The sequence below is a fragment of the Perca flavescens genome, chromosome 17, assembly GCF_004354835.1.
Source record: "Perca flavescens isolate YP-PL-M2 chromosome 17, PFLA_1.0, whole genome shotgun sequence".
Classification (NCBI taxonomy): domain Eukaryota; kingdom Metazoa; phylum Chordata; class Actinopteri; order Perciformes; family Percidae; genus Perca; species Perca flavescens.
Genome location: NC_041347.1, coordinates 14609675 through 14635891, shown reverse-complemented (window position 1 = coordinate 14635891; position 26217 = coordinate 14609675). Strand labels below are relative to the sequence as shown.

Here is a 26217-nt window from a genome sequence, read left to right as displayed (position 1 = left end):
CGTAACCCACGCTGCACACTAAGTCTGCGATCAGCATTCCGTCTCTTGTGAGAAATGGTCTTTTATTAGCAAGCAATGCAGACTTGCCCAGATTCAGAACCCTCTCTGTGGACAGTGCTCAACTGCCAGCTTTGGCACTGTGCGTGCTTTATGTGTGTGTGTGTGTGTGTGTGTGTGTGTGTGTGTGTGTGTGTGTGTGTGTGTGTGTGTGTGTGTTCATATGTTTGTGTGTGTGTGAGAGGGAGAGAGTTGCCTGTGTGAGCTGCTGCATCATCATCACTCTTCTAAAATCTTGCTCGCGACAGACTGCAGATTCCAGTTAGGGAACCTATAGAAAACAGTTTTCCTGGGCAATGGAGAGACAAGGATTGGGTTGGACTGCTTGGCTTCAATTTTTTATATCCGCAGCACTATTATCATATAACTTCCCCAAATTCACAGAGGTTAAGAAAAGGTAGCCAAAGGAAAAGACAGACTGGCAGTGGAAGAAGAGGAGGAATCTGAAGAGATGGCAGGATAAAAGTACAAACCAAAATTAATTCAGCCTGTCCTGCATTCACGTTTGCTTTCTTCTTTTATCTGCTGAGGAGTATCCACACAGGAGAGTGGATTGAAAAAGACTGAACAGGGAGAGTCAGGGGAGTTTGTGAAAGGAATCTGGGCTGGGGGACATAGCTTCAGTTCCTGCTATTCTGCCTAAATAGGCTCTTCCTCTGTAATGCACTCAGGCTCCAGTGATTCGCTATGTGAATGCTGCCTATTTGCATAGCCACTCTCCCTCCTGCTTCCTGGCTGGCTGTTGAGGCTCCCCCTCCCTCTGTCCTCCTCCTCCTTCTCCTCCACCTCTCTCCCCTCTTCCTCTTGCGCACATCTTCTGGAACGGAGCTGCCGATGCTGCTTGTGTGTGAGTGTGTGTTCCTGCCCAGGGCTGCTCTCTCAGGTACTGTCGTTGCTATCACTTGGTAGAATTGAGAGCAGAGATCTCTAGATGGGAAACGGGTGCGCTACTTGGCACAACTTACAGGTGCAATCACGTCGTCTCTCTCTCGCTGCTGCAGCTGTCTGACACATGCAAATGAGACTTGGATTTAACTATGGTCCCATTCCACTGGACATCCTTTGAGACCACTGGAGGAGGAAAAAGAGGGAAACTCAGAACGTCTGTCTCGATTTTCTGAGAAAAAAAAAAATCACTTTGCACAAGTGCTATCAGTCTCTTCTGAAGTTGGCTTTCTTTCTTTTTCTACCTGGCAAATGCATTTTTTGGAATATTCAGTTTTTGGTGGGGAGATTTTCATTTTGTGAGGGCTTAACAGAAGGAGAAAAAGAGAAACTGGAATTGGAGCAAGCTGGGATTTCTCCTTTGCTGTTTAAGGTTGCCCTGATTTCTTGCGTGAATGTTTTTGATTGTTTCTGTATGATTTATGATACCTCTTTACCTCCCTGGGTGCTGCTTCGGATTTCCTAACTCAGTGGGAACAGCAAAAGGCTTCTTTTTTTTTATCTCACAACCGACATTTTGTGTGGTGTCCCCTTTTGCTTTTTTCCCTTCTTTCTCTGTGGATCTGTGTGAGTGTCTCTGGGCATAGTGAGATTTGGCAAGGTGAGAAGAATGGGGCTGTAAGGCTCACTGAAGTTCCACCTTCATCTGAAGCCTCATCTGGCCACTCAGGGAAGATGTTTGGAGGCTGGAGGACACAGTTTGCTCCCCCGAGCCCTGTAACAGAGCCCCTAAACCGAAATTCAGCTTCACTCACCCACCTGGCCTTGTGGATCACTGCCCTGGCCCTGGGCTTTGTGGCAGGGTCAGAACCAGGTGCTGTGGAGAGTCTCCACCACATTCACCTCTCCCATGGAAACAAGCGTCACCATATTGTGCCTATTGCTATCCACAGATCACCTGCATCCCTAAGAGCAGGGCACAGTAAGTATTTCCTTGTCTAATCATCAGTACATTTTCTGAGTACAATAACTTCTTTGAGCAGTTTTTTATTTTATTTTTTACATTTAACCATTGTCGTTAACTTCTCGCAATTGACATTCAATCTTTTGTATATCTAACTGCCAAATCCTGAATATGACATGATATTGTTTATTTCCATTTTAAATTCCCCTTCCCAAGACACATGGCGAGTCTAGCTTAGATCCATCCCCTTTTTTTTCCATCTCAGCAAATTGCCCTCTGTCTCAATATCTGAGATTAGCCATATCCCTATCTCCAGATGCTCCACTGTGTCCAGATTAGACAGGATTAGAACATTGTGGCGCTCCATGTTGCCCCTGGGTGTTTGGAAGAGACAAAGATGTGTTGCCTCTAGCTCTGCAGGGCGTCGAGCCGCTCCTGGCCCCTGCCCAGCGCAGAGTTTGGATGAGGCCTCTTTACCCAGTGTGGCAAGAAGGTTCATGACACAGGCGTTAGGTGAGGAAGAAAAAGGAAATAGGAAGAATCTCAACTATAAGGAATTATATAACCTCACCCCCAAGTGTTCATGGTAGACTGCAGTATGCTCCTCTCAATACAGTATGTGTGAGACTGATTTCAGAAATACTGCAGTTTGTTTTTTTCCCACTTCTTTGGCGGTACTTGTATTATTTGCATTGTGAATATTACCTGCAGTTGTGAGCGATGCTAATGTTTAAGATTGAGGCAGTGTGACACGCAGAAGACCAAAATACTCTTTCTTTAGTCATCATACTGCCCAGGCATTTTTTTGAGTGACGTAATCACTACTGGTGTAACACTGACGTAATGCTGAGGTACCCTGGCTTCCATTGAGTAGACACTGCTTAATATTGTTTTACAAATCTTTACTGTGATGTTCTGGATTCTCTAATAATAAAGTTTATTAGTAAAGACATTTCGTTGTGAGGGATAACACCATTGCAGAGCAGCGCTAGCATTTTGAGGATGTTTCTATTGTACACAGGAGCAGCTCAGAAACTAAACTGGAGCCTGGATCACTGGGCAGAGTTAGACCTGTACGAACAAGGGAGTCAGTGTTCCTCAGTGATGATGAGGGAGATGGGAGGTTTGCCGGCGTACTGAGACCACAAGAGAGGCAATTAGGCCACTCTGCCGTGACCTGTCTGGAGCAGACAACGCTCAGCTCGCCTCCTGCTTTCCATCAGGACCCCGGGGGCATGTGGTGCTTTCAGGCACATTCCACGACTTAATATCATAGTTAGCGTTGCTGCTCCGCTGTGCTGTTATTATGAGAGAACTTGCAGGAGGCAAAGGAACGCTTTCTCAGTAACATAACATTTTTGGTTGATCAGTGCACGGAGGGTGCATAAATGCAAAATGGATAGACATGCTGTTCAACATGGTACCTGGCTCCAGGACAAAGCCTGCTGTTGTAAAAGCCCCAGTGCTGTTGTCTTAGCTGTGGTGAAATTGGTTTAATTTTCATGGGGCTTGTTCACTACACGGGGTGTCTCTTAACTGCAGCAATTAAACTTGCATAGCTCAATTTCTTCAGTCTAATTTATGAATGCAAGAGCCAAGGCCCCTCAGGTTTGATTCTATATCTTTAAGAGTATCTTTTTTTTTTTTTTTTTTTTTTGTATATGTAATTTATGTGTATTAAACAGAAAGTAGCCTTATGTTATATTCAATTGTTCTCACTGTCTCTCTGGCCCCACCCCTCTCGCTGCTAGCTGTTGGTGTCAATGTTAAAATCTAATCCTATTTGCAATACTTATGTAACTCTACCTGCCTTTCTGCATTATTGTCACAATGCATTTAGCGTTGTCTCAAGTGATTAGACCAAACAAAGCTAATAAAGTGCTGGCAGTTAGTTCTATATGCAAATTTTTTTAAGTGAAAAACTTAAAGTAATACGTAGCTAAGTTTAGTAACTTTGGCTGCCCCGATGGTGGGCTATTCATTTTGCCAAATATTCTCCAAGACACGAGCACACAATTCCTGTAAGTGATTTTATAGGAAAGCACACATTACTCCCTATATATATATACCAGCATAATGTAAGAGAACCATGCTTTGTTTCCTTTGTATTGAACTTGTATGTCTGTCATTGATTTATGTGGAAAGAAGTAGAAAATTACCATGGTCAGGATGTATGAAATTGAGTTGGAGTATGATGCATTGTTTGTTTAGGGCTAGCAGTAATGAGCTTCAGACAGGATCAAGTCTAAGGAGCAGACATACCATTTATCATAGACAAACTCCCAGAGGTGATATTCTTCTTTCCCAGATATGGAACGATACTCGATATGCTGGATAACTAGGTTATCATATTTTCTTTACCTGCTGTTCTTATTCATTAAGATGGATAGATGAGATGATCTGATCAATAGGACATGTGTTTTAGACTTTAAGATTTAACTGAATCTCCAGTGGTTAATGGGAAAGTAGACTTTTTGTAGAAGATGGTGATCTGCAATTCCCACTGTCTGAGCCAAATATACAGTATCTTCCATGTATCTCACCTCCCGCCCCCAAATACCTGCTCTGTCAGCGTCTGCACAAATGGCTTTTGTATTTGAGGTTTGATCAAAGTCGGCGAAGCAATTTAAGTGATTATAATACATTTTAAAGCTCTCACTTTCAGAGCTAATGGTTGCATGGATTAGAGACAGTGCTCGTCTGTGCTAGCCCTGCTGCAGAGATGAATGGGGGAAGATAAGGACAGAGGGAAGAAATGAAAGAAGATAGAGAATGAAGAACAATGGAGATGGAGAAAGTGAAGAAAGAAAAGGAAGAGAGCGAAAGAACAGTGAGGGAGAAGAGCGAGAAAGTGGATGGTCTCTGATGTCGACTTGCTGCCGGTGTGTGTTGTGGGCTTGTATAATATAATTACTCCCATGTCTCTGAGCTGATGTCATTCTGCGATAGTGTGAGGATGACAGTATCTCTGCTTCTGTGAGGCAGTGGGGATGATAGCTGCCCTGATAAGGATCTGAGTACATGTTCCTCTGCTCTAGAGGGAGCAGAGGCAGTTATTGACCCACGAATGAAAGAGTAAAGACTGCACTCTTTTAATTCTCCTCCCTCTATGATGTGTGAGAACACAAACACCCTCTTTTTATTTGTGTGTGCTTTGGGTCTTTAACCTACTTGCATCTTATGATAATCACTTGCCTGCTCTCCTCTTCTTTTCCATCCTTCCTACTCTCTGCACTTCATCTCTTCCCAAACACTCTGCCTAACCCCCCCTAGCCTCCAGCCCCCTGGTTGGTCCACAGAGTCCATCCAAGCAGAGAGAGTGGACAGCCTTTTGTGCCTGCAGTGGTCTGTGTGGTTTCGGCGGTGACCAGGCTATGGTTGGCATGAAGGGAAATGAGTCCTGACTTTGCGTGCGGTGGGCAGCGAGGGGTCAGCTGAGTAATGTGTCGGGTTTTAGATTAGAGACTTGGGAGACAGAGAGGGAGAAAGAGAGAGAGAAAAAGAGCCCCCTCCCTCTTTTGACTCAACATACATAGGTCTGGGATGAGTTTGAGTCAGGGAGCTCTTTAACCATAAAGGACTCGGTGAATCACCATCAACAGCGTTGTCTTGTCTGCCGTCTCCCTCTTTCTTGTTCATCCCGTCCATCTGTCTGTTTACACTTTCCGGCTTTTCATTTTCAAGGCATTTTTTTTAAAATACCTCAATTAATAAGTTATCTGGTGAATGTTTGTTGCTAGTGTTACCTCTGTGTGACTAACAAGTGTTGTAGAGAAAATGCGTAATTTTGCACATAAATGAAGGAAACCTCCATCATACAGAAAACTGCTCCATTTTCCAATTTACAATGTTGATTTCATGCACAGCTGTTAACCCTGCAAAATACAATGACATTTTGTAATGGGGTAATGCCACGGTAACACTTACAGAGTGCACCAGATGAATAACAATTATTTGATTATACGAAACAATGATTCTCATGGAGGGAATTTGTTTTAACAGCAGGATATACAGGGCTCCAGACTAACTTGTTTTCACTAGGAGCACAGTGGCGACCAACTGAAAATGTTAAGGGCACAACCAGAAAATTTAGGGGCACACACCATAAATCAACATGCTAACTAAATAATCACATTTCTACTAATTCCCACTGTATTACTAACACATACTTTGATAATAGATGCAGAAATTACAATGTGCTGTTTCAAATTCAGTGTCACTTTTGAAGATGCAACATGGAAGGTAAACTGACAGCCCCATCGCTGTCATGACAGTAAAAAAAAAAAAATATTGTATATTATTTTTTTATTTTCATCATGACCATTTTTAATTGCTCTTTAATGTTTCTTGTAAAGCACTTTAAATTGCCTTGTTGCTGAAAGGCACTGTAGAAATAAAGTTGCCTTGCCTTACAACCTCTGTCAGTCAGCGCGAAGTTATGAAAAACTGTAACCACACTTGAAACCACTTTATCGGCATTTCCGTGACTCTCTGTGACTTCAACAAAACTGCAGAGGCGATGTAGTTTGCACCGTCTGCAGCTCTGCGTGTGTGCGAGTGTGTGTTGTGTGAGGTCGCACATGCGCGACTGGATGTAAAATTCAGTCGCACACTCATCAGTCGCACACTCATCTTCTTTCATTTTGCGACCAAATGGTCGCATTTTGCGACCATTTGTTCGCAGTCTGGAGCCCTGATACATTAAAACAAGAGAGTGACAAATATAGTAATGTACTGTGTAGCAAAAGGACAATCATATTCGAATTGGCCAGCAGATCAAATAAAATGTACAGAAATTATGAAGGCATCTAATAGTGTGGCAATGAGAGGAATAAGAGAAAGATCTTACGTGAAGGAATGCATTTTAAATAGAGCTGGAAAAATAGGATTGTTTCCACATTGACGATTAAATGTTTAAGCCGCAGCTGGACTTTTGCATGCTAACATTAACTGTACGGAAGACAGGAAGCATGAAGGAGTCAACGTGTTAAAGATGCTAATTAAAGAGCTTAAATAGTTCTCCAAAGTTCATTCTGATTGACTGTGTAAATTCCTCATTATTTCCCATGGGAATGGCACAAGCAAGGGGGAAAAAAAAAGATAAATTGAAATAAATAAAGTGGAGATCAAGTATGCAAAAGCCACTTTTTTTTAAAATCTAATCTGAAGTAAATTCAGTCACCCTGGAGAAGCCTCATTCTGTGTCACCATAATGAGGGAGCATCTAGCTCTGTGCCAGTCAAGCCTGTATATACACACACTTGTGCACATTCTGTGCACACACAAAGAGCAACACTTTCTCAAATAATCTTGAATCACTATGAATTATTGTCACAAGGGTGTGAATGTGAGTAGTGAAGTGATATGCAAATGTACACATGGAAAAGTGTCATTTATATAGTGTAATATATAATTGGTTAGTTCAAATTTAAAATGGGTCATGAAGAAAAATATGTACTTGGAAGGTGTAAACTTATAATTGTCCAGAATATAGTGATAACGCCCTTAGTGCTGGACTAATTGTTTCTGGGAAAGTCATAGGAGAAAAAAAAAGATGGTGGGTGAAGTCTTTCAGCCTTTACAGCCTGATAACCCCAACCACAGGGGAGAGGATGGGTTTCTCTGGCAGCCAGCTAGCAGAAGACGATAATGTATGATTGCCATTGATCATCAGATCGATAATCAGCCTCTACTTAAATATCACACATCTGTTCACACATCTGGAGAAAACAAAAAAAACTCCATCACTGAGATTGACAGTGTTCTAATTATTCTTAGTTTACAAATCATTACCTAACAACTTTAGAACGTTAGATTAATGATGGAAATAAAGGGTTTAAGAAATGAATGGCTGACAATAGAAGGCCTCAATAAGAACCAACCATGTCATAACTATTCTTTTTTTGCAATTTACAATTGCTCACCTGCAGCAGAGTGGCAACAGAAAGAAAGATGTGCCCTAATCCACTCTAATAGGATTGTGTGGGATTTCACCTTCCTCATTGCTCCTTCCATCTCTTACTGCCACAGGCCTGCTGGCATGGGCTGATAAAAACACGCCTGCCTAACACCTAAGTGCAAGCTAATATTAGCATATATTTTGCAACATAATGTAGAAATATAATGCATACCCACGCACATTTCTTTTTTTCTGTTATATATTTATTTGTTGGTTGATACATTGCATCGGTGGGAGATAAAGGATAACACATCTCTCTTATTGTGTTCCAGCATTGCCTGAAGATAAGGGGGAGGCAGAGCTGTATATAAATCGCAAAGGCAGTAGTTGTGCTGCACGACAAAACCCCCTCTCATACACCTCGGTACATCAGCACATGCAGGGTTTATTTTTTGCTGAATTTTCTCCATATTCATGTTATTGTATCATTTCTATACGAGATGTAGCTAATTAAATAATATATCGGCACACGGTAGAGACTTAGTTACAAAGTGAGGCTACTCGGCAAAGCAGATGTTTAATCCTGCAATTAAGGCCAAGGCATGCTTGCTGTCTCCTGGGTACAGCTTACAAAGACAGTAAAAACAAAGCGGTGTAATACAGGGATGACATGGCACTGTAGCGAGGGAAATAGGCTTGTTTTCTTGTTTAACATAAAACATATAGAACACATTTTATCCACATATTGGTGTTCTAATATATGTAATATCAGGTTACTTGCTACTTCCATTTGCTAATGTATGTAAATTTAATTGCGCAGTGCATTGTATGTACCATTTTTAACAGTGTCCGCTTGTGTTTGAAGTGTTGTTTATTCTCAGCGTTTGAGCTACCTACTGCACCTATGCATCGCCTTGAGCTTAACAGTTGTTAAAGAAGAGGGACAGTGGAGGGGGCTTTACCTGATATTTTCTTTTTTAATGTAGAGGTAGAGATGCGGATGTATTAAATCATTTCAAAGAAAACTCCTGCAGCACAAGCATTTTGTAAATGTGCAGGCCTAGTATAGACTGCTGTATAATTTGCTTTTATGAATAGTGTTAACATAGGAGTATCCTCAATAAAGCACAGTAGCTCTGTCTGATCCTAAAGCAGCTTCTTTGTGAAAGCAGTATTTGTGCTGATGCAGGTTGGGCTGCATATAGTGATGGGCGGCCAGTTGTCTCTAGTCTCAGATCAGAGCTTTGGCCCTGGACTCTGTTTTCTGCCTCACTTCCATTTTGTAATTATCCTCCACACTTGTCTTTTTCATTAATTAGAACTGCAGTCATACTCCACATCTGTTGGCTCCCTAATAGAGAAGACAACAGTTTCTAGAGACCATTTGGAGGCTATGATGTTTGAAACACGCTAGGACACAGAAAGACTGAAACTAAATAATGCACTGATGTCTGATGGCGCGCAATCAGTAAAAGTGGCTTTTAACCGCAAATGAAAAAGAAGAGAATCGACTGATGCTTGATTTTATTTAAGTCTGACTTTGATTTGTGTGTTCGCTGGCATGCAAATTAAACACTGGATGCTGAAAAATCTCATCAACAAATTGCTGGCAAACAAAATGGCTGACCTGAATTGAGAGAAAGGGAGCATTGAGTCTGAGGAGCAAATGAGGCAAGTGATGATTAGAGAGTAAATTTGAAGCTGTCGATACTGTGGGACACCTCTATCAGAGCCAAGGCTGTTGGCTGTGGAGGCAGATATGCAGCTGGTCAGGGTAACAAAGGGCCCGTTTGGTGTATTGCTCCATTAAGACACTGGGTCTTGTCAGCTCTGCCTGGATGGGCCATTCTGCTCCACAAGGCATGGGTTCATGTATCACTTAGGGCTTAGGGGAAGTGAGCATGGTAGAGGAGGGGGCATAAGGGTGTGAGTGACACTGGTCGACTGAGCATTCATGGCATTATGTTACTATCCCAGGGGGCAGAACTTTACCTCAACCATGAATTGATGGGCCCCTGCCATGAAGAGCAAGGGTGTTTGGTATGGCTACCCGGGGGCCCCTTCATGATGAGGTGAAGGCTTATCTCTTCAGAGCAGTGTGAGGATAAAATATGGCGAACTACTGCAACAGTGTGATGCAGGGGCAGATTGCTCATTTCTTCTTTCAGAGTTTAGGGCTTCCTTAAAGGTCCCATGACATGGTGCTCTTTGGATGCTTTTATATAGGCCTTAGTGGTCCCCTAATACTGTATCTGAAGTCTCTTTCCCGAAATTCAGCCTTGGTGCAGAATTACAGCCACTAGAGCCAGCCCCACAATGAGCCTTCTTTAGTACCATGTGTCACTGTGTGTAGCATTTCTGCGTAGCTATTGAGGAGGAGAGAGGGGGGGGCAAGGTAGAGGTTGGTGGTGTGGCCTTGACCAACTGCCACTTTGCTTGTTTGAAAGCCATTATGTCTCTCTTTCTCATGGGCAGGCCAAATTCTCTGGGCGGCCAAAGCACAGAAAGGGGAGGTAACCTTGCTCCTTATGACCTCATAAGGAGCAGATTCCAGATCGGCCCATATGAGCTTTCATTTTCTCAAAGGCAGAGCAGGATACCCAGGGCTCGGTTTACACCTATCGCCATTTCTAGCCACTGGGGGACCATAGGCAGGCTGGGGGAACTCATATTAATGTTAAAAAACCTCATAAAGTGAAGTTTTCATGCCATGGGATCTTTAAAGGATTGTTTCAGAGTGTCAATACAATACTAAAAAGAGATACTGGTTAAGAGATGCTTCCTGTTACAAACCAGTTTTCCGTGGATCTGACACCTGATGGGCTATGCTTATTTAGGACAGTCACTCAGCCTCCTTGGCTTTTAGTCTGCTGCCAGGGGGTGGTTAACAGGAGCTACATTAGGTTACAGCGTTAACCGCTAACCTTAACGAGTTTCTCTGGTACATATTTGCTGAGTTCTTTTGGTGGCCATGATGTTGTGGCCCTCCTCCCCACGGGGTTCAGATAAAGTTTGATTTTCCAGCTCACTCTGTTAGTGGTGAAGGAGTTGGCTAGCACAAACGTTGCTAATGCTAAATATAATCCAATAGTTGTTATCGGGATCCCCTCTTGTTGCACATGCGCGTGACATAACGACCAAACGTTAGCGTTTGGTTATGGAAGATCCTGAGTGGCTGTGGGCAGATCCACTAGTTTTAAACAAGTACCCGCCTTCAAGGAAGTTAACGCTTGTCAATGGAGAGTGGCCAGACTCTCTGTACAAATGAAATGTACAGAGGACCAGGCTAGAGGAATAGCTAAACATTTGACACGCCGATAAACAGAGAGCAGAAGTGGGAGAGAGAGAAGCCATCGCTAACTGTTAACTACTAAGCCAAAGTATCTAGCAAAGCTAATAGCGTGTAAACAACTGTGGGATTAGCGAGAAAGTCGCTGAAAGGAGACAGCTATGAGTCCTTGAGTGAACTTGTGTAGGTTTAAATGTAAAGTGGATAATTAGCTGCTATAATGAACAATATGTCAAAATAAACTGCGTCGAGCTACTGAAGCAAGACTTTATTAGCAACACAGAAGCATCATCTAACGGAAATATAGCAATCGTACAGTCCCCCCCGCCACCCACTTCCTCGTTGATGTGGTCATTTTGTACTGTTCCAGCCTTGAGGTCTGACTTAAGTGCTTCTTTTTTCTCTCTCTCCCCGTGTTTATTAGGTTTTGTTGCTCCTATCATTTTGGAGCTGGCATCTTATACCCTCTAATAAGGATGACCAATCATGGGGGGCAAGCAGCAGTGCCCCACTTTTAGTCTCCACTTAATTTAATTACATCAAATTAGCAATGCAGGGAGAGGGGGGGATTAATGCTTTGCAGCTTATGAAGGCAGGTTGGACACTGTCAGCTGTCCTATGCAGAAATGCTGCTTTGGGATTGTCTTCATTAGAAGGAGCTTAAGTCTCATAGGTCACTGGATATTGTTAAAACAATACTGTGGAAATGGACTAATTAAAATATTTGCCTAGTTAAGACTCTGGGTAACTGCCTGAGAACTTTAAATTATTCCTATTATCTATAAACTCTGTTTGCCTTACTACCACTTATCATTTACATGTATTATCAATAACTCATTACATTTGCCATTGTTGGAATGAAATGAAATACACATGCTGTATCAGCATAGGTGTATATAATATCTCAATCCCAAACATTAGATATAAGTGAATACTCTATCGGCCGGTGGCGAAGATTAAGTCTCTGGGCAATGAACTGTAAAAGTTTATATTGACTGTGCTGTATATGTGCCAATATCCCCAGACTTCTTAAGCCAACACTAAGCAAGCAGGTCGTCTATGCTCCTGGTTGATTTAGCACCTCTGTCCACTCTGCTTTCTGCTGACTGCAAAGAGAATAGCTCAGCTCCAGCCTTCTGATAAAGACTGAAGGGAGGATTTATCACTTAAAAAAGGAGAAAAAAAGAGAAACGTGGAAGGAGGCAAAGCAGCAGAGTGTGCAGTGTACAGTATTTTATGTTATGGGTTAGTTTCCTGACAGAACTGCAGCAGTTGTAGACTAGCTGGCAAACTTGCTTAATTTTCACTCCATGCTCACACAATAAATGTTTTGGCTGTTTACTATAGCAAGATTAGAATTATGTGTAAAATGGATGAGATGCTCACACAACACAGCAATCCTGTGTTTTTATCTTGTTGAGGAAGAGATTGGCTTTTTTCCAGGAGCATAGCTTGAGAGCGAGGTTTAAATTGCGGAAAGGACCTCGCTATACTGCAATGGAACAATGAACAGATGCAGAAATAGGGATTGGGTGGGGGGTTGGGGATTGTCTCAGTGATCTAGCTGTTTCCACCATACCTCACTTTCTATTTTTCGTTGTCCTTCATTTGTACCCACAGGACGGACAACCAGAGGCTGTGCTTTAACTGCCGACTCCAAACAACTGGAAGAACAATTGCCCTTAACTCATTATTTTAGGAGCTGCTGTTGTTCACTGTACTTAATTATTCTAACACACAGAGGCTGACAGTCAAAGGTGACAGGCAATTAATCACCTCACATGTCAATACATTTTGTTATGGCTAGAGAAGGGACGCCTGACAGGAGTCTCTTTTTCCCAGCAGCCTTTTTTTTTAAATGTTCATGAAACATTACACTTTAATAATGAAAACTATCAAAACAATAATAATTATAAAAAACATTGACTTTTTAACACTATTAAATTTGCACTTATATACCCACCATGAAAACATTTAAATGCCTGCAGAAGTCAACTCAGGACAAAAACTAGGACTAAAAAGGGTATTTTAGTGTTGCAGACAAAGGTTAAAGAAAATCTATAGCATGCCTACATTACTGGAATGTGAGGTAGATTAGCATAATTTACAAGTTTGATGCTAGACTACATCTAACATTGCCTCCGTCGAGCAAACACTATGTGCTTAAGTCATTTCGAAATAATAATTTGTGACATCTTGATTTGACCTCCTTATCCCAAGTCTTATATTTGCTATTCTAAACACTGGGGGCTCTATTTTTGAAAGTCAATGGACGCACAAATCCCGTGCCGCAGGGTGTGGAAAGCAAATTTTGCCAGGACAAGACGTCCACAGTGCATGTGTGGCGTTGTTGGCAACTGGTTAGAATACATAATTTGTAGATGTAGTTTGTATCACCAGTCAAAGCAGTTTGCTCTGACAACTCTGACTGTACAGTTGAGAGAACTACAGAAGGGATCTACCACAAAAAAGCTCTCTAGAGAACACTCGTGTCCTTGTGCAAAAGGTGCAGCATTGCCAGGAGCGAATTTATGGCTCTTTAAATTTGATAAGCATGGGAGGGGATAACATATCAGGTTACTGTGCTGCTTTGCTGCTAAGAGCTTCGTTGCCAAATGAAAGAAACGGTTCAGTGACATTAGGTGAGGAGCCAAACTGAACCGGCAGCTAAGTACAGGGTCAGTCTGGCTATAGGAGAGGTGCATCCACCAGCCTGATTCTCATTCGTTCGACAGCTACATGTTGATATACATGGAATGAAAAAGAAATCAAGCTATTTTAGGCCTCTGCGGCAGCCGTGGCCAGAGGCTTTAGGTTTTTAGGATTGTCCGTCCGTCTGTCCCATTCTCATGAACACAATATCTCAGAAAGGAATCTCTTCAATATCGGCACAAATGTCATTAGACATTAGAATTCCAAATTCTATTAAATTAGAATTTGGTGGTCAAGGTCACTGTGAGAATTATCTTCATTATATATAATTTATAATTTATGAGTTTGGAAAAACTGCAACTTGACTGGTTGGCAGGAGCATTGAACTGCAAGGTGGTAATTCTAGTTTCCTGCTTGAGGGAATTGCATCAAAGAAACTGGAACTGGTTAAGTCCTCTGGGAGGCCCGAGTTGGAATCAGTTAACTTGTTAAGTCCTTTGTAAGGCCCAGTTAGGAACTGGTTAAGTCCTCTGGGAGGCCAGTATCAGAACCTGAGTTGCAACAGAAAACCTAAGTCCTCTGGGAGGCCCGAGTTGGACTCAGTTAACTTATTCTTATACTAAACTGTAAATTCGGTTTTAAATTTTTTTTAATTGTTTAACTGCTCTTTAATGTTTTATGTAAAGCACTTTGAATTGCCCTGTTGCTGAAATGTGCTATACAAATAAACCTGCCTTGCCAAGTCAAATTGGCCTACATATCCAAAAAAATACTTCAGGTGTACAGAAGACATGTTTTACATGTATAGCAGCAGCAACAGTGAAACAATCAGAAATAAACTGCATGAAACAATTGGTTACAGTAAAGTTGAAACCATTTTTCAAACCAACAGAAAGTTACAGAAAATAGCTTTTATAGTGTGTTAATTTGATTAAACTGCACAACACCTTGTGTATCTCCAAAATCATACAAACAAGAATGTGAACATTGTGAAAGGTTTGAGTTTCATATAAAACCCCTTTTCCTTAAAGAGTTAAAACAAAGTAACCCTTATAACAGCTATAATAAATATGTTGATAGAACTTTCTTGTTTAAAACCTCGACAGTCAGTTACTAACAAACATGCAGACATAGGTAAAACCTAAATGTGATAAATCCTTGACATCAAAGCTAAGGTCCTTTTGTTCTGCTATTTGTTTGCCTGTTGAAATAACTACAAGACTGGCTAAGAGGAAATAAATTATTGAAGTTCAGACACATAATCCATTGACATTTGAATAATCAAATCATGTTGTTTTCCTTCCATTAATGCTGGCTCATATCAAAATATGTTTGAATAATATTTGATAAATTGTGTCTGGCAAAGACGCCTGGGGAGGAATAGCGCTGTGGGTCAAACACAGATCCCTACATTATATAGATAGCCAGATATCACTGTGTTGGCATCATTATTTTGGATCATGGGCTGTGATGTACCATTTAATTATACAATGAGGCTGTGTGAATGGTGTCCCTTTTCGTCTGTCTGTAATTCACAGCTTTGCAATCGCTGCCAAGTTGCAACATGCGGTTTAGCTCAAGACCCCACATTCTATTTAGCACCTCATCTGCTCAGATATTAGACCATTTAATCCTCTCAAAAAGTAAAATATAGTGGGAAAGGTAGATCGGGGGGAATAAAGAAATTGATCAAGTTGACTCACAATTTTCCCTTATGGCACTAAATATTCAGGAGCATTGATTGGAGATGGCTCCTTTACTGACAATAGTGTCCTCATAAATTGTGGTAATGATTTTTCTGGAAACTGAAATTGTAATCCAATAGACATCATTAAGCTTATTTTAATTGTACTCTTCCCAGGGGGGGCACAGACCAAAAATAAACCCAAATGATGTTATTCTTAATATAGCTTGGTCCTTTTAAATGGTTTGGGGATGAACATGTAGCAATTTATGTTAATTGTCACCTACTTATTTCTGTACCACTCACAAACAAGCTTAAGTGCATCAGAGATCTTACTGATGTCGTCCTCATTAAGCTAATTTCCATTGTAAAGATATACAACTATAAGTTAAAAGTAAACCTGGAAAAAAGTATTTGTTAAAAGTAACCCTGGAAAGAAGTATTTTTATGTCTATATATAAGAGATGATTGGGGAAAGAGGTTATGTTACTTTTAAATTCCATTCAATAGATGCATGGAAAGGTAAAAAAAAAAAAAAAAAATCTATTAATCTAAAAGCTATTCTATATGCCACATCTTGGGTAATCTATTTTTGCACAGCAGTCATTACGGGAATCCTTGGCAGCAAAAAGAGAGAAATGCAAGTGCTACAGTAGGTGCTGACAGAAAGCAGATCCATAATGTCATCTCTCCTTTTCATATTTCCATCACAACTATGTAATTATGATTGGATTCCTCCCCAGTTTCTCGGCAGAGGTGGTAATATGAGGCTCGTTATGATGGCTGTGTTGGAGGTCAGAGGAAAGACGGTCTGCGGGCCTGACCTTAGCTGAGCAGTATATTCCAAAAGACTGTTTTGTGTATCCTAACAACTGCTACACTACAGGGCACATAGCCAGTACACTTTCCTTTGCTCACACCTAGCCGCGTCTTCATGTGACACTGCTCAGTTTATTTAACAAACAGCGCTTGGAGGCCAGCTTGTTATGTGCTCCTGCTTTATTTCAGCAGGAATGGACTTTGGGAAGTCAGTGCCAAGAGGTTTTTAACACAAAGGCCATGCTTGCTTTCCTACAGTCTACTATCCCACACACCTCTTTGGCCAAATGCAGGAGAACTCCCGGGATGGTGCTACATTTTTAATGAAAGCAGAGTGTTTGATCTGCCAATGTTTATCTTCTTTGATGTTAACTGACACAGCAGAGATCAGCCAGCTCTCAATGTAGTCCAACATGAGGACAGATTCATTCATTTTCCTTTAACAGGGGAGACTTGTGGTTGAGGAGTTGATCCCGGATGTCTGATCATCCGTAATAGTCTTGAGTAAGACCTTACTGTACCAATACTTATTCAAAACCTACTGCCTCTTTGTTTCTGCACTGTGACCTCTCTGGGGGAATGCATGTAAATGTAGGAAATACCAATGTATTTGGGGATACTGTACGTGAAGCAAGAAAATCTTAACAGCATTCTGTTTCATAGCTCTTGTGTTTTGCATAGTGCACCTCAAACTCCCCTCATTGTACCTCGATCGCTTCCTTTTTTAATTTTATATATACAGGGTGTGAATAGCGAATAAACTGAAACTCTTGTCAAATTAAAGACACAACAAACAGCCAAGTATTTCCGGGATACAACTGTATCTAATGACTACAACAGATCCATATCGGGCCCAGTGTCCCAGGAGAGCACACAAATAACAAATATGGAGCCAGTGCATAATTACTCCCACCACTGGAGTTACACAGGCACGTGTCTGCTGATTTTATGCCACTGCACAACTGTGTAGGTGTGTATTAGCCATTTTTCTACATCTATCTTAATCCTCAACAGTCCCTCAAGGAGTCTTTCACAAGTCTTACATGCTTGTATGGATTTTAGCCCGCTTTACCACGTATCGGCAACCTTATTATGTTCACTCACTGAATCTTCTTTGGAGCATTTCATATAATCTGCATGTCACAGAGTAGTTAGTTTAGTTGACCTTTGGTGCCTTGACATGAGGGTCTTGCTGTTTATCCATTTAGCTTAGGGGTGTCACTAGCAATGTCTGCACACCAGCCCACTGAAATGAGCAATCTTTATATTATAGTGTTTTTTTTTGGAGGTCACCAAAAGTAAATAAGCTGTCAGTGGGATAAAGTGGGTGTCAAATCGTATGAACAGACAGAGGGGGAAAAAGACGCTTAGGGGCCTAGTGAGTTCCAACACTGACATGGTTTAAAAGAGCTTAATTATAATAAGCCGGAGCATGGAGCAAGTGTTTGGTGGCTTGGGGGGGAACTCTGAGACAGTGACAACAGTCCAGAGCAAGCTACATGAATTGGAGATCGCTCTGTGAAGAGGCCAACATCAGATATGCATTAATGGAACAAGGAGGGTTTTCAGCGGTAGCCGGCAGACTTCATGAAAAAGAAATTACGCCTGCCTTGCAAATATATTACACATAATGTCTTTCCCTATGTAGAAGTCATCAAGCTTCATAACGCTTTATCCATTAGGCGAACAAGAATGCTTAGTGTTATTTCATTATGTTTTACAGATGCGAGTTATGCTTTATGAAAACAATAAATCCTGCTATGGATCTGCATGTCCCAACATCATTCGTTAATCACATTATTGTTAATTAATGATGCAATTATTTTTAGCTAATGGTTGACAGTGCGTATTGACTCAAATGGGAATGGGAATGGAATTGGAAAAGGAACTTGAGAGTAGAGTGACGCGCTTTAATCACTGCACTATGAAGACAAGCCAGAAGGAGGAAAACAACAGAAATATATAAATAAATGCAAACTATATCGATAGTTTTATATCCTCGTGAACTGGTTTACAAGAAAATATTGGAATTACAGTCAAAATGATTTATAATCTATTGTTCAGGCTAAGGCTGTTTAACGCCCAGCCCCTATGAATAATAACACACTATCTTTCTCTCTCTCCCTCATTCTCTCTTTCTCCATCTTACTCATACACACAGACAAACTAACTTACACACACACACGCACACACACAAACACACACACACACACACACACACACGTAAACGCATAAAACACTAGCAGAGCTCCTTGTCTAATTTCTAATGAAGATAGCGGTTTTTATGCTAATCTGACAGCTGCATTCATTTTCAGGCTTTCTCACAGGCATTTATTTCCCAATCACATACTTATTCATTCACAATTGTACATACATATACACACTTTCGTCCGCGAGCATACTTTTCTATGTCCTGACAGAAATGAATTGAAACACTATCCCAATGAAGGTTTCTAATTGGGCACTTATTTGATTGAGACAAGTCTGACAGCTCTGAAATGCTGAAGCGCCGGATGGTTGGCAAGCGTCACAACCTGAAACTGTGGCTCCATACATGAATATGCTCCCACTTTTAATAGACCACTTCCTTCATTAGTCGAGACGGACTTATTCCCAACCATCAATTTGACTAGGTCACTGGCATAATGCCACAAGGCTCTTTCTCACTGAATGGCTACATAATTAGAACCACTCTCCCATCCACCAGGTCATGTTCAAACCTTTCATAAGGCTGCTAAAGACAATGAGCTAATGCAGCGAGACAGGAAGTAGCTGGTTTGGAGGTCACAAGGAGGGCATAATTGGACCAGTCAGTCAATAATGCTGCCGGCTGCGTCTGCCTTTGAGGCTGCTAATGAAGCGCGAGAGACGGGCAGGTGCACTTCTGGCATGCTGGTTACCTAGGCGCTGGGGACACAACTGCATGTCTGCTAGCATTCACTTGTATCTCTTCCCTCTAGAGGCGAAGCAGGCACTTGCAGTAAAACTGAGCAATTGTGCATTATTATGAGAAAAGTGGCACAGGTACCTACCTCCCTCATTTCTGCTGAATTTTCTCCTTCTCATGAATTTACATAAGTGTACTTAAACCCTCAGATGGGGCTGAGAGCTGCTCAAGAGTGATATGTTGCTCTGTGCTTTGCAAAGTCATTACTCAGCACAATGAAACACTTCAGACTGACGGTGCTCTGTACTAGGGCTGGGCGATATATCGATATTATATCGATATCGTTATATGAGACTACATATCGTCTTAGATTTTGGATATCGTAATATCGTGATATGACATAAGTGTCTTTTCTTGGTTTTAAAAGCTGCATTACAGTGAAGTGAAGTACTTTTCTGAACTTACCAGACTGTTCTAGCTGTTCTATTATTAATGATTATTTATCTAAAATCTAAGTGTGAAGATATTTTGCGAGAGCACCAACTGTCAACTCTAGAATATATCGTCGCAATATCGAGGTATTTGGTCAAGAATATCATGATATCTGATTTTCTCTATATCGCCCAGCCCTATATCAGAAAATATGGGATGTAGAAATAAGCGCTGAAAATTTAACAATTTAAAACGTTGGAAAAAACTAAAACAAACCTTATGGAGCTTTGATTTCAAAAAAGGTACTCCCGTTGTTATACAGTATTTATGTTTACATTATATTGTTATTTGAACAGCTGAGCATTTAATCATGACCAAGGTGAAGAAAACGGTTTATTATTTATTCATTTGATTTTGCAACTGTTCACTGAAATAGCCGGTTTCTATGAAACTACATGTGACATGTCATATTTGGCTTTGACTTTGACTGAACATTTGCTCTCACTTTGCGGAAAAAATATCGGGATATATATCGTATATCGATATTTAGCCAAAATATATCGGGGTATGACTTTTGGTCCATATCGCCCAGCCCTACTCTGTACACACAGCATCGATGCCGGCTTTGCTGTGTTATTAATGTTTCTGTGTTGACAGTCAGTGGTTTACACAGTTGTAAGGGGGAATACACTAACGTCTCATTTTTGTTCTTTGTGCTTTTTTCTTTTCTTTAGCGGGAACAACTTACATATTTGGGCGAGATGGTGGACTGATCACATACACGTGGCCGCCAAATGACCGTCCCAGCACGAGGGCAGATCGGCTAGCCATTGGCTTCAGCACACACCTGAAGGATGCTGTCCTGGTGAGGGTGGATAGCTCCTCTGGTCTCGGAGACTTCTTGAAGCTCCACATTGTAAGTCAAGAACCTGTTTATTACACACAGTACACTGTACGTGCAGTCACGATCGAGCCCCTTAAACATATTTTCTCAATCAGCTTCTTACTATGAGTGATGGGATCCTACACTATTTCTTAACAAATTTCAAGAAGGTTTGGTTATTTCACATTTTTGTATTTCTCTTTTGCTCACTTCCCCAATTATTTGCAGTGGGAGTAGCTGAGTTGGAAAAAGATCACTTTTTTGCATTCACCAGTCAGGATTTGGCAGCATTTCAATCAGAATCTTATGACAGTTAGCGAGTGGTTTGGTTACTGTCAATCCAATTTGATCAAACCACACCCAAACAGTTCTTTTACAGAGTTGTTTTAATGTTAAACTCTTCACAAATAATACCTAAATGTTTTTGTAACATTAGTTGTTGTTTATTTAATCATGAATATTCAATATTATAGAGCTAAACTAGTAACTGTGCTGAACTCTATAATCACAAAAGAAGGAGGAAGTCATGATTTAGTGGCATGTATGCATGCCATCAGTATGTTTATGTTGTGTGTGTGGTAAGAAGGAGCCTACGTCGGCTCACCTCCTCTGGTTTTCGTGTTATGGCCGCTGTGTGAGTGTGTGCAGCAGGAACTGGGGGAAATGGTGCAGTAATAAGGGCTGACTCCATACAATGCATCTCCGACCTGGACATTTTTCTGATCACCACATGACCTTCCTCTCACTAGTACCCACTTACTGGGTGCTATTTATTATGCTAACTCTATAATGGTGGAGGGGGAATGATTTCCGGGTCATGGGGGGACACGAGGGAGCAAAAGTTAGCATAAACATAAGTACCCACTGACAACAACACTCATTAGTGCGGGAAGGGGGATGCTGTAGGGAATGTGCCATAGTTAAACAGCACATTGCTTATATCATTTACCTTTTTAAATAATATCTGATAAAAATGTAACCGTTTCCTTTCAAGTTGTGTAGTTCAAGTATGAACAACATGGTACATTTGAAGGATAAACATACATGGTTTTCTATGAGTACCCTGACGTGATTGTGTGCCTTCACTTCAGCTAAAGGTTTAATAATAATAATAATAATAATAATAATAATAATAATAATAATAATAATAATAATACATTTTATTTAAAGGTGCCTTTCTCATAATATCTCATATCACCATTAATATGCCATTGCATATTAATGGTGCTTTAAAAATAACATGAAATAAAAGTAAAAAAATTAGTTATTAATAGTATTAGTTGGTTCTGAAAAAAATCCAGAAAAATAGGCAATATGAAAAAAGTGTGCAGCAGTAAGAATGAAGCTGGATGTTATCTGCACTTTCACAGACACATTTATTCAGAATTTATACTGGTCTCTACACTGCCTGACAGCTTTTTTTGCCTGTAAATATTTTCTTATTTTGTTGACATGGAATACCCGTGTCCTCTTGTGCACACAAAAGCAGCAACTAGTGTAACCCTAAGTAAGTGCTGTAATATTATTCCCACACAAGTTTCAGATTTAACTATAGAAGATGTTCACTAAATATCAATTGTTAATCCTAAACATTAATATGCGCCTACTTAGAATAAGTTCCCACACATGACAACACTGATGCTGGCCAGGAGCTTACATGAACATTGCACATACACACACAGGAAAGCTACAGATCAGCACACAGTTACAAACATGAAATTGGTTTTGAAATTTGCCTCAACCCCAGCTGCCCACACACCTATATTCACACATACAGTAAGCACACAGTGACATAAGAAGGCCTGTCCTAAGGAGCAGCCGTGATGTTGTTCTTGTGAGACACCTCCGTACTCGCTCTATGTGGATTTGCTTTTTTAACAGGTTTGTTTCTCTCTAAGCCTCTGGGCCAAGTGATTTTTAGCCCCTAGTTTTAATCCAGGAGTAACCAGACAATTTAAAAGGATATAACCTTTTTCTTGAACACTATTCATCACCAAATGCCACGCAGGGATGCAAACAAGATGTTCAAAGCACATAAATTGGAATATGGGTGTAAAAAGACATATGTGCTCTCTCAGATGTGCAAATGCTCCCTTAAGATCCCTGTGTGTTCAGCAGCTTTCTGGGCTCCTGTCCACTTGCACGAAACACCTGAACAGGGATAAAACAGGCAATATTTTCTTTATAAACCACTTTCATGTGTGATGAAAAATGTCCTCTCCAACGATTTGCATAGACAGGGCGCCTTTTTAAATCAAATGACACAACAGGGCTTTGCTGCGTAGCTCATCCCTATGCAGTACTGAATTAATATACATACAAATTTGCTCACTTGCTTGTACATCACAAACACTTGCTAACTTATTGCTGAACAATTACCACACTTTTGCATTTAATTTAAATATCATACTAAATTGTCATTCAGGCCCTTGTGACCAGTGGTAAAGCTGAATTCCTAGAACTACTGCGGTTGTGAATAAATTGTGAATTCCCGCCATCTACATTTGAGAAATTTGTTCAGCAAAGACACTGGGCCGACAAGTATCTTAAACCCTGTGACGGTATAGACTTTGGCCAAGAGGTCTCACTCTACTTGAAATTCTGGCATTTTATTTTTCACACTGTATGACTTTCAAAGTAGTCAGATCACTGTACTGTACACACACACACACACACACACACACACACACACACACACACACACACACACACAGCTTTCTTGAAGTTGTTGTGGTTTTCACACAACATGACTGACCAGCGACAGGGACACTACAAGATGTTTCCAGGAGGAATCCCTGATGAGTATGTCTAGTCTCCAAAATAAGTTTTGTCCTGAAAACACACACCACAGACTCCCCGACAGGTCCAGATATTTAGCCTGCTAGATATCTGGAATATGTCTGCGATGCACCGGTGATCTCAGAGAACAGTTCACACATAGCACTGAAGCACTGATTTGCGAGCTCCAAGCCATTGCCGATTTGTCTCTGATCTGGGGCTTTTGTTGGGAAGCTCCAAAAAATGTTGGTGAATGGAAAATTAAGGCTGAAGTCTGTGTAGTGTGAACTATGCATTAGCGGAAGCATCTCTTAAGAAGACAGTCTCAGGCTGTAAGCCAGGTTTTAGGTGGACTAGTGATAAATGTTAGAGGTTAGAGACCTGAGCTGCGCAGACAGGAGAGGTGAGAGTGGGGAGTCTCGTATGGCATAACTAGGCAGGGAAATCGTGCAGTTTACAGCAGATGAATGCATAGCCTTGTTGATAAAATGTGCAGCATTCCATTGACATTTTACAGGGGGAAATGTTGATAAGGCATGTTCTTACCGCAGGGGCAGTGGGTTGTGAGAATCCCCTCTCCTCTCGCATCAGCAGTCACTCTGAATGCTTACTCTAATTTATTTATTTCTGCACATTAATCTGGGGGCTTTGTGAAGTGTTGCATTTCATTAGAAAATGAGAGAAGCGTGAGAGAAAATGCAGAGAAGAGAAGCATGAATGGGAGCGCTAAGGTCATGCTCTTGATTTTTGTTCATCTAGTTATTTAAGATGAGCAAAAGGCTTTTTTAACTACACAAATAATACGGGATGTAAGTGTATTACAAGGCTTTTAATCCATGCATTATAAGGTTGCAACTGTGTTTTGCCAAATGTTATCAATGAAACACCACAATAACATTTCCAATCAAATGTTTTTGAAAACATAAAATAATGGCTGATGAAGGTGTCATTGTGTTTAAAGTGTGTTATAAAAGACAAAGTATAATTGATTGTAACATTTAATTGTCATAAGGGATATTCCATAAGCTTTGTGCTGCAGCCAAATAGAAGAATAGCAGAAAATTAAATCACAATAATATGAAATTTGAATACTTATTATATAAACCCTCTAGCTATGTTTCACGTTTCTGTCTTCTCATTAATTACACAAGAAAAGACAGTTTTACAGCACTCCATTAAACACAGTGGGCTGTGCAAAATTGCCACTTCGATGTGTTTTTTATGCAAGAATAGCGGCACTCAACTAGTCACCTGCAAAAATCTTATCTGCCTGAACTGTACCCAGTGGCTCACACTGTAATGTGAAATTATATTATATATAATGACTGTGGCCCAATTTGTTTTTTAACAATGTGTTGGGAGCCAGTCAGGTTTTAATTTGGGAAAATGTTTTTTTTTTTTAAACATAAGCATTTGATAAGTGACAGATTGTTGATTGCCATTACTGAATATATATATATATATAGTTTTTAGTTTATTCGGAAATGTACACAAACAATGTATTATAGGGCTGATTCCCAATGGTATTCTCCTCATTCCTTTCAGTTACCTCAGCTCTGAGCAGAAATGTCTTAGGAGTGTATCTTCAGCTGTATGAGATGGGATTAAACCAGATTTCAGTATTTACCCCCCTCCTTCTCCATCCTCTACATCCCTCACCCCCCTAATCTCCTGCTCCCATTTCATGATGACAGGAAACCCAGCGGGGCTTGAAGGACGCCATCTCAGCTCACACACTCAAGAGGGAATTTTCTGAGTAATATGTGGAGACTATGATTTAAATGCACCTCAAAGAAATTGCGATCCTTCCCCCGCCTCTCCTTTCTATCTCGGATAAAGACAATGACTATGAAGTCAGTGAACCATCAAATGTACGACAATCACTTTCCTCTGGCTCATTACTGTAGCACACACGGTAGGACGACTAGATTCATAATAATGCCTCTGCCGTCTCTCCAATTATGATGATTCTCCACAATCCCCATTACTTTTTCGAAGGTGAAAGATATTCATGAGGCTACATTATCCCCATAAGGATATAAGAGTTGTCTCTGCATGATAGTATACCTTGGCAAAGTATCTAAGTAATCTATATATAATTAATTGCACTGTAGCTGAAAGTCAAATCCAGGGAAATATTCACAATGACATTATGTAAATCTGGGAATTATGGATGTAATGATCCTTGGTGTTTGCAGCACCATAATCCACACAGAAAAAGAATTGGAACAAAGTTTATACAATGCCAGTGTGCAGCCCCTCTCTGTTAAACATGCTAACACGTTTTACTGTGCGATGTATGTATAATTTCACCACACAATCTTAAAGTAGAGGGTTTACTTTGATGCTGTTAAGGTATTTTATACCCCACGAAGATAGTATCATTTATGTTTCCGCACAAACAAGGGCGGGTTATTGGAAGTCCATCGCTACATTTTTAGAAAGCCATTTACTCAGTGAAATGGAGGCTTTGCAGTTGTTTTCTTTCCTTTTTTGTTGTCAATGAGCAGTGGTGACAGTGACTATCAGAGGCTCTCCTCAGTCTGAGGCAGGGCCCCGAGGGGCCCACTGAGCTTGTTTTGTGCTGGTACTCAATCTCTGTGTGGGGGTTGGAGACTATTCCAAGCACTTTCTTCTTTCCCTTCTTCTAATTGCATGCATCCCTTTTAAAAAAGCAAGCTATGAAGGCACTCTGGCTACGACAGCGACACTGTGAAGTTAATGTATTCCATAGAGCAGAGGGGATGGTGGTGAAATAATGACTTCTCTGGTGGAGCATTGATCCCCTCGGTCCTCCTTTAGCTGACTAATAGAAAGGGGGCTTTCTTCTGATGGAAGACACCTTTAATTGTAGTTTCAACTCCTGCTTTCTACCCTATTAATCATGTAAAATGGTTTGAGAAGAGAGACTACCAGGCCTAACTGTCTTAAGTATCAACATTTTCAAGTAAGAAAATGTCATTTTTTGTTTTGTTTTTGCAGTTCACC

The 26217-nt window shown here is 40.7% G+C and overlaps 1 protein-coding gene across 8 annotated transcripts in view; it reads left to right on the top strand.

The window, feature by feature from the left end:
• Nucleotides 1-26217, top strand: part of LOC114571718 (neurexin-1a) — a 264301-nt gene that overhangs the window by 153945 nt on the left and 84139 nt on the right. For 4 of the 8 annotated variants that reach the window (XM_028602863.1, XM_028602862.1, XM_028602861.1 and 1 more), the window contains exons 1-2: nt 1340-1924; nt 20303-20484. In XM_028602863.1, coding sequence (XP_028458664.1) covers nt 1678-1924; nt 20303-20484 — 429 coding nt within the window. In that variant the 5' untranslated portion in view covers nt 1340-1677. Of the gene's footprint in view, nt 1-1339; nt 1925-20302; nt 20485-26217 lie in introns of those variants that run through there. The other 4 variants (XM_028602857.1, XM_028602858.1, XM_028602856.1 and 1 more) reach the window with 1 other exon arrangement.